The 10,020-nt window shown below is 42.4% G+C and overlaps 1 protein-coding gene across 2 annotated transcripts in view; it reads left to right on the top strand.

The window, feature by feature from the left end:
• The first annotated feature begins 4,239 nt into the window (after positions 1-4,239).
• Positions 4,240-10,020, top strand: part of LOC121876873 (spondin-2-like) — a 38,809-nt gene continuing 33,028 nt past the window's right edge. For both annotated transcript variants that reach the window (XM_042382394.1, XM_042382395.1), the window contains exon 1: positions 4,240-4,760. In XM_042382394.1, the coding sequence (XP_042238328.1) occupies positions 4,556-4,760 (205 nt within the window). In that variant the 5' untranslated portion in view covers positions 4,240-4,555. The remainder of the gene's footprint in view (positions 4,761-10,020) is intronic.

The raw sequence follows: 10,020 nt of genomic DNA, 5'->3' as shown, positions 1-10,020 counted from the left end.
CACACACAAATACACACACACACACAAAACACAAATATAAAACATACACACATATACACACACACAAATATATACACACTCACACACACACACACACACACACACACACACACACACACACACACACACACACACACACACACACACATATCCTACTGTGGTATATAATCTTTATCCCCCGAGGCTATAATATATCTAGTAATGATAGTAATGATAGCCAAATGATATGGTGTATATTGTGGTGTAAACAGCTGAGTGGTGTAAACAGCTGAGTGGTGTAAACAGATGAGTGTTGTGGTGATCAGCTGACTCGGGTGACACAGTTGATCTGGCTCAACATTGGCTGACTCTCACACTTTGTCTACCCGAGTTATGTTAATTTTCTTCCCTTAGGTCTATTGTTACTGTGTGTGTGTGTGTGTGTGTGTGTGTGTGTGTGTGTGTGTGTGTGTTATATTTGTGTGTGTATATGTGTGTATGTTTTATATTTGTGTGTTTTTAGGTGTGTGTGTGTGTGTGTGTGTGTGTGTGTGTGTGTGTGTGTTTTGTTTGTTTATTCGTGTGTATATATGACCCAAAATTATCACGCCTAGTGCCACACCTACAGTACCTTGTGTCATACCTATCCAGTGCCACACCTGCACAGTGACACACCAACCCAGTGCCACACCTTCCCAGTGCCACACTTACCCAATGCCACACCTACCCACTGCAACATTTACTGTCTCAAATTACGGGTGACATCACTGAATTCAATTCATAATATAATCACACGAGTAAATCTAGTTTACCAGGACATCAATCCATCATGACATCAATCTAACCTTATTTCTATCACGGTAAAGCATCACTGACATCAATCACGACAACAGTTCTGATAAAGTGACATCAACCAATAACTCTCACTCACCCTGACATCAATAACAACACGCCTTCCATCAGCTCTCTTACGGGTTGGTCTTCTCTGACATCAGTAGTTATATCAATCAATATGTGGGCCTCTTTAGTCAGGGGGAGAGAGGGAGGTTGAAAGAGGAGGAAGAGATGGCGAACAAATGTAGTGGGGATTTTTATTAAGGGAGGGAGGGGGAGGTGCAGGAGAGCTCAGTGTCATACCAGCTGTTACAAGAAGGAGGAGGAAAGTGGCGTGGAGAGAAAGGGGGGGAGGAGGGGGAGGGGAGGGGAAGGGAGGGAGGGGAGGGGTAATGTAATGGGAGTTAAGAGGATAGTTTCAGATAGTAGTAGTAGTAGAAGAACAGGAGGAAAGAAATAGTAATAGTAGTCAGGTGGGGTGGAGGGGTCAGGTCAGGTCAGGCGGAGAACAGGTCAGGCCAGGTCAGGTCAGGCCAGGTAAGTTAATAGTATGATTGGTACATCACAGGCCATCACTTCGCCCATTATAATATGCAAATGACCTGGTTGGACTGGTCGCGTCTTAACCAGCTGTTGACCCGTGACGACTCTCCTGTCCTAACGACCCATTAATACTTTTTTTAGTATATATTCCGCCTCAACATACGCTGACGTCAGCTGTCAACCATGGGGGGTGAGGGGGAGGGAGGGTGATGCGTCACATCACCCAGCATACCCCCTTAAACTTCGGTGTCATCACATCACCCAGCATACCCCCAAACTTGCGTCACATCACTTAGTATACCCCCAAAACTTGCGTCACATCACTTAGTATACCCCCAAACTTGCGTCACATCACCTAGTATCTGACTCTCCCTCCGTGACTACTGACCTGGAACAATAGTATATGCTTAGCGTATATCCTCGCCTCAGTGTATATATGTGTATATGCGTAAAGTATAAGCACTTCGAGAGAGAGAGAGAGAGAGAGAGAGAGAGAGAGAGAGAGAGAGAGAGAGAGAGAGAGAGAGAGAGAGAGAGATGCTTACCTTGCAACACACACGCAATAAAATGTGTCCAATATCCTTCATAGGTGCTTGTTGACAAAAGATATTGCATGTGTGTGTGTTATGTTTGTGAACGAGAGATATTGCCAGTGTGTTTGTTATGCTTGTTGACAGGAGATATCGTGAGTGTGTTTGTTGAGTGTTGTTGCTCAGGCGTTACAATAACTCTCAGGGATTCACACGTGAGATCAAATGAAGCCGTGTTGTGACAATGTTCGTACCACAGTCAGGGCTCGATGCTCCGTTAGGGGTGTTAAGGAACCAACCGAATCCAGACAAGAGAGAGAGAGAGAGAGAGAGAGAGAGATCTTTTAATTTTGAACCATAAGATGACAAGATATCTCTCTCTCTCTCTCTCTTCCCCTTAAATGTGTCAAGGTCCCGAACACAGATTAATCGAGGTCCCGAACCCTAGACCATCAATGTTTCGATCATTATCTTGTGTGAGAAATTGAATCACTTTTTATCAATGTGCCGACAGACAGACACACACACACAAACACACACACACACACACACACACACACACAGCATCAGGGACTTAAACTCTGATATATCGAGGCTTCGAAACAAGGTGAACTGACACCCTTATTCTTTTTATACAGCATGTTAATCTCTCTCTCTCTCATTCTATTTCCCACGGTTCAAGTTCCCGAATCCTGGATATAAAATGTTTTTATCTCCCTGTCTGTCTGTGTCTCTAAGGTTGCGTGTGTGTGTGTGTGGGGTTCATTGGGGTGTGTGAGTGTGTGTGTGTGTGCATGTGTGTGTGTGTGTGTGTGTGTGTGTGTGTGTGTGTGTGTGTCTGTCAATGTGTGTGTGTGTGTGTGCATGTGTGTGTGTGTGTCCTTGTCTGTCAATGTGTGTGTGTGTGTGTGTGTGTGTGTGTGTGTGTGTGTGTGTGTGTGTGTGTATGTGTGTGTGTGTGTGCGTGTGCCTGTCTGTCAGTGTGTGTGTGTGTGTGTGTGTGTTTATATATTAATACTAAGACCTCCAAAACTTAATAATATGTTAAAAGCCCAGAACTCAGATGATTCGAATCCCCGAACTCCACCGCGTGAAGCATTCTATTATTATACCTCAAGAGTAACCGAATCCCAGGTGTCGAAACCCATAAACCATGATATACTGAGCTTCCGAACCCAGAGAAATCGAACCCATGTTACCACAACTCATCCGCTTCGATCACTGTCGCCTGTGAGAAACTGAATCCATGGTGTCAAGGCTATGGACCCGAAGGAAACGAGGCTTCGAACCCCTATATATATGTCAGTTCAATCACTGTCCCGTGTTAGACAATGAATACTCTCTGTCTGTTGAGTGACTGACACACACACACACACACACACACACACACACACACTGACAACACACACACACACACACACACACACACACACACACACACACACACACACACCACTAAACACTCTATAGCTATATTTTTCCTCCATAACTTTCCTTCCAGTGTTTGTGTAATAATAATAATAATAATAATAATAATAATAATAATAATAATAATAACAATAATAATAATAATAATAATAATAATAATAATAATAATAATAATAATAATAATAAAATACATTAATTAGTTTTATGGTACTTAAACGTTAATTCCTATCTACACAAACGATATATCACTGTCCTGTACATCACCTGAGCTGCCTTCGGAAATTCAGCCCCAAATAACACATAAAGTTTTTCGGTAGATAAGTAGACAGACAAAAAGACAGACAGACAGACAGACAGACAGATGGATGGGTGGTTGGACGGACAGATAGATAAATAATGCAATGGTATGTTTCACCACCAAGTGTGTGTGTGTGTGTGTGTGTGTGTGTTAGTGGACTGTATAACAAGTGAGTATTACTTTAGTACTGTAATAACTTTTTAATATTACTAGAGGAATAAGTCTTAATATTCACACTACAGTTATGTTCATTAGGGAAACGATAACGGGGTCAACAACGATAACAAGTTGCTTCGTATTAACAGCAGTACACAGATTAACAGTAGTTAGAGTGATAACGAAGGTAGCGTTAGGGTAACTCTTATTAACACCAGCGAGGAAGAGTACAGGGGTGCTGCCTCGCTCACAACCCACAACATGGGTGTGCCGCCAAGACACAACACGGCCTCTGAGGACACCGCCGCACTTCTCCTCTTGGGATAAACGAGTCTGCCCCCGCACGCAGTTGTGTGTGTGTGTGTGTGTGTGTGTGTGTGTGCAGGTGAGCTTGTGCATGGATTCGTCCTTGAGTGTGTGTGGAGGTGGCGGGCACACACACGCCATGGTACAAAAGGGCAGGCAGGCGGGTGACCCGAGCTCACACAGTGTCGGTACCTGCAGAGTGAGGTTGTTGCTGGCAGCTGGTGAGTGGACACAGACTCCCCAGCCCTCAGTGAGCCCAGCGCTTCGTTTGCGACAGGACGTCCCTCTCAGCTCTCTCTCTCTCTCCCTCCTTCCTCCCTCCTCGCCCGTGTCCCTCCTACCGTGACATCCTCCCTGGGTTGTTATCTCTCACACCTTCAAGTACCGACCAAAACCCAGAGATCCTCGACCGTTTTCATCGAGTCCCACTTATAGCAGACTCCCATCTCTAACATTGACATCAAGAACGAAGGACTGAGCCATGAGTCTACCTCGGTACTTACCCTCCCTGGCGCTGCTGGGGTTGTGCCTGTGTGTAGGGGCGAGGGTCGTCTACCCCAGCAGTACCTGTGAACCCAACAAAATGACGGTATACAAAGTGATGGTTGAGACCGCCTGGAGCCGCGAAGTGTTCCCCAAGCAGTACCCCGAGTGGAGACCTCCAGCCCAGTGGTCCAAAGTTGTCGGTGAGTATTTGACCAAGTACCATTGTTCTTTGATATGATTACAGTGTAGCATTGTAGCCTTAGGTCAGTGTTTTGTAGGGGGAGGGGGCGACAGTCAACCAGGGAAGGAAGGAACCAATGTTAAACCTTAAATTCGACCAAGGGTACAACTATTAAGCTCTATAATCGACCAAGGGTACCACTATTAAGCTCTATAATCGACCAAGGGTACAACTATTAAGCTCTATAATCGGCCAAGGGTACCACTATTAAGCTCTATAATCGACCTGGGGGGGGGGGGTGACCAGAATACCCCAATATTCGTCTTGAAAACCCGACCAGAGTCTTACCCATTTTATACAGAGTGGACCAGATTCTAAAGCCAATTCTGACGTGAAGATCAACCAGTTTCAAAACAATAGAAGACTCGACCTGTTATAAAATCCAATTCTGACGTGAAGATCAACCAGTTTCAAAACAATAGAAGACTCGACCTGTTATAAAATCCAATTCTGACGTGAAGATCAACCAGTTTCAAAACAATAGAAGACTCGACCTGTTATAAAATCCAATTCTGACGTGAAGATCAACCAGTTTCAAAACAATAGAAGACTCGACCTGTCATAAAATCCAATTCTGACGTGAAGATCAACCAGTTTCAAAACAATAGAAGACTCGACCTGTCATAAAATCCAATTCTGACGTGAAGATCAACCAGTTTCAAAACAATAGAAGACTCGACCAGTTATAAAATCCATTTCTGACGTGAAGATCAACCAGTTTCAAAACAATAGAAGACTCGACCTGTTATAAAATCCAATTCTGACGTGAAGATCAACCAGTTTCAAAACAATAGAAGACTCGACCTGTTATAAAATCATTATATTAAAGAATTCGACTTAATTAAAAAAAAACAATAAGAAACTAAATTCGACCAGACTTTATAATCATACGAGAATCTACCAGTTTTATAAGCCATTGTAATACGAACTCAACCAAACGTTAAGACCTTATGAAAATCGACCAGTTTTAAACCATTGTAATACAGAAATTCGACCAAACTTTAAAATAACCCTACACAATCGACCAGACCCGCCATAAGAGTGAAAGATCCTACCAGTAGCTGACTTGACCTCCCCTCGATCAGGTCTCAAAGAGTGTTGAGTTGACCTGACCACCAAAACAAAAGAATTTTCTCAATGTTGATGACGTCACCTTTCTTTTATTTGGATTGTTAAGAAAATTTACTTATTAGTCCGTTTTCTGTCTATTTATCTGTCTGTCTGTGTTGTTTATTTATCTGTCTGTCTGTCTGTCTGTTTTTCTGAAATTCTGTCTGTCTGTCTGTCTGTCTACCTATTTATCTGTTGTTGTTTATTTGTCTATGGATGTTTTTCTGTCGTTTCTGTCTGTCTGTCTATCTAACTATCTGTTTGTCTGTGTCTGTGGGATTTCGATCGTCCCTTCTGTCTGTCTGTCTGTCTGTCTGTCTGTCCTTTTGTTTATATGAATCTACCTGTTGTGTCTATCTGTTGTCTATAATCTACCTGTTGTGTCTATCTGTTGTTGTCTAGAATCTACCTGTTGTGTCTACCTGTTGTCTATAATCTACCTGTTGTGTCAATCTGTTGTCTAGAATCTACCTGTTGTGTCTACCTGGTGTCATTAATCTACCTGTTGTGTCTACCTGTTGTTGTCTAGAATCTACCTGTTGTGTCTATCTGTTGTCATTAATCTACCTGTTGTGTCTATCTGTTGTTGTCTAGAATCTACCTGTTGTGTCTACCTGTTGTCATTAATCTACCTGTTGTGTCTACCTGTTGTTGTCTAGAATCTACCTGTTGTCATCTCTATCTGTTTGTGTCTATTATCTACCTATTTGTGTCTACCTGTTGTTGTCTACTATAATCTACCTGTTGTGTCTATCTGTTGTTGTCTAGAATCTACCTGTTGTGTCTACCTGTTGTCTATAATCTACCTGTTGTGTCTATCTGTTGTTGTCTAGAATCTACCTGTTGTGTCTACCTGTTCTATAATCTACCTGTTGTGTGTCTATCTGTTGTCTGAATCTACCTGTTGTGTGTCTATCTGTTGTCTAGAAATCTACCTGTTGTGTCTACCTGTTGTCTATAATCACCTGTTGCTTGTCTACCTGTTGTGTCTGTCCTGTTGTCATTAATCTACCTGTTGTGTGTCTACCTACTTGTCTAGAGTCTACCTGTTGTGTCTATCTGTTGTCTATAATCTACCTGTTGTGTCTACCTGTTGTCTACCTGTTGTTGTCATTAATCTGCCTGTTGTGTCTACCTGTTGTTGTCTAGAATCTACCTGTTGTTTTTACACCATTTGTCTAGAATCTACCTGTTGTGTCTACCTGTTGTCTAGAATCTACGTGTTGTGTCTACCTGTTGTCTAGAATCTACCTGTTGTGTCTACCTGTTGTCTAGAATCTACGTGTTGTGTCTACCTGTTGTCTAGAATCTACCTGTTGTGTCTACCTGTTGTCTAGAATCTACCTGTTGTGTCTATCTGTTGTCTAGAATCTACCTGTTGTCTATAATCTACCTGTTGTGTCTACCTGTTGTCTAGAATCTACCTGTTGTGTTTACCTGTTGCCTAGAATCTACCTATTGTGTCAACCTGTTGTCCTTAATCTACCTGTTGTCTCTACCTGTTGTCTATAATCTACCTGTTGTGTCTACCTGTTGTCATTAATCTACCTGTTGTCTATAATCTACCTGTTGTGTCTACCTGTTGTCTAGAATCTACCTGTTGTGTTTACCTGTTGCCTAGAATCTACCTATTGTGTCTACCTGTTGTCATTAATCTACCTGTTGTCTATAATCTACCTGTTGTGTCAACCTGTTGTCTATAATCTACCTGTTGTGTCAATCTGTTGTCATTAATCTACCTATTGTGTCTACCTGTTGTCATTAATCTACCTGTTGTGTCTACCTGTTGTTGTCATTAATCTACCTGTTGTGTCAATCTGTTGTCATTAATCTACCTGTTGTGTCTACCTGTTGTCATTAATCTACCTGTTGTCTCTACCTGTTGTCTAGAATCCACCTGTTGTGTCAACCTGTTGTTGTCTAGAATCTACCTGTTGTCATTAATCTACCTGTTGTGTCTACCTGTTGTTGTCTAGAATCTACCTGTTGTGTCTACCTGTTGTCATGTTAATCTACCTGTTGTGTCTACCTGTTGTTGTTCAGAATCTACCTGTTGGTTCACCTGTTGTTGTCTATAATCTACCTGTTGTGTCTACCTGTTGTCTAGAATCTACCTGTTGTGTTTACCTGTTGCCTAGAATCTACCTATTGTGTCTACCTGTTGTCATTAATCTACCTGTTGTCTATAATCTACCTGTTGTGTCAACCTGTTGTCTATAATCTACCTGTTGTGTCAATCTGTTGTCATTAATCTACCTATTGTGTCTACCTGTTGTCATTAATCTACCTGTTGTGTCTACCTGTTGTTGTCATTAATCTACCTGTTGTGTCAATCTGTTGTCATTAATCTACCTGTTGTGTCTACCTGTTGTTATAATAATAAATAATCGAACAAACACAAGAATTCCTCACTGAAAAACAACAACACATTCTACACAGGTTCTTACGACTATACCTGTGACGTCACCTTATATATTACCTCACTTGCCCGCTTACCAACACCTGGTTTGGTTAGGTTTAGGTTAGGTTAGGTTAGGTTATGCTTGGATTGGTTAGGTTAGGTTTGGTAAGGTTAACTATCTCAATATGTAAATTTTGGTGACTTTTGTTGTTGACCTTTGACCTTGTATAGAGTCACAAGGTCATTACTAATTGTGGATTGATGAGAGAGAGAGAGAGAGAGAGAGAGAGATTATTCGTTGTGCTGTGTGGTGTCGCGTTGTGTTGTGTCGTATAGTGTAGCATTCGAGGATGACGTGGCGTTACCCTCCAAGGTCGACCTCTGGTGATATCTTGTTTATTGTTATTAATCGTCTTTTATTACGTCTGTTGTATCTTCTCTCTCGTCTTCTTCATCTCCTTCTCTTCATTCTCCTTTCCCGCTTCTTCTCTTTCTATCTCATCTTCCCCTCTTCCTTCGTATCTTAATTAATTACCTGTAAACACGAAGGTACCGTCTAGGCCTGTGGGTGGACTGGATATACCTAGGCCACAGTTCACCTAACTTAACTTAACCTAACTTAACCTAACGTAAACTAAGCTTCAGAAGTACAACACTAGTTTAAGGTACATTAACACCCAGCCTCCAGGGTACGATGCTCACGATAACATCACCATTTGCGTCACACCATCACAAAGACTGAGGTAGGGAGGAGATGCGTACGATAATTTACCCCTTTTAGGTACAATCAAGTTCGCGACGCCAGAGGTCTGATGACTCGTGGCTAGACGTTCGGGTCCCAGTACTTTATGGGGTCAATTAGGACTGATAGGGGGGCTATTGGGACTGGGGGTCTATTAGCACTGTTTTTTTTAGGACTGGGGATCTATTAGTACTGGGGCCCATTAGAACCGGATGCCAATTAGAATTTTGGCCCATTATAACTAGCCATTTATTTGTCGTAAAAACCCCATTAGAAGTGAGATCCCCTTAGACGTGACGTTATATTAGGAATTTCGTCCAAGTAGTATAATTCACCCATTACAACTGAGCCCCCCATTAGACTTGAGACCACCCATTAGACACAAGGTCACCCATTAGACCTCCACCAGCCTGTTAAGTCACGCCGCCACATGATGCACCAACAGCTATATCACCATTATTACCAGGCTTAGCTGTGGTGAGGCGACCTGTGGTAACTTTCTGCTGCTGTGGTGATGACCTTTGTGAAGTTCATGTGTGTGTGTGTGTGTGTGTCAGTCATCCCTCACGAGCTAGAACAACAACATCCACCCGTTAGGTCAGAAGAGGCGGCCATTAACCCATCCATCATAAAAACATCACAAGAATTTTTTTTTTAAAGCAAACAAAGATTTTTTTTAACAAACTATAAAATAAACATTAACTTAGACTGTTGTTTAATATCTTTCCTCTTTATTGATCAAGAATAAACACTAAAAGTAGCAGATTTAATCATAAAATTTCAACCTAACACGAAGAGGAAGAATTGAGGGTGAAGAGAGCAGGGCGGTGAAGGAGCAGGGTGAGGTGAAAGAGGGGAGGGGTAGGGGGTGAAGGGAGGGGGTGAGGGTGAAGAGGGGAGGGTGAGGTGAAGAGGCCAGGGGTGAGGTGAAGAGGGAGGGTGAGGTGAAGGGGGAGGGTGAGGGTG

This window comes from Homarus americanus, unplaced genomic scaffold (assembly GCF_018991925.1).
Source record: "Homarus americanus isolate GMGI-L3 unplaced genomic scaffold, GMGI_Hamer_2.0 scaffold50281, whole genome shotgun sequence".
Lineage (NCBI taxonomy): Eukaryota > Metazoa > Arthropoda > Malacostraca > Decapoda > Nephropidae > Homarus > Homarus americanus.
This window is presented reverse-complemented; position numbering and strand designations above follow the sequence as displayed.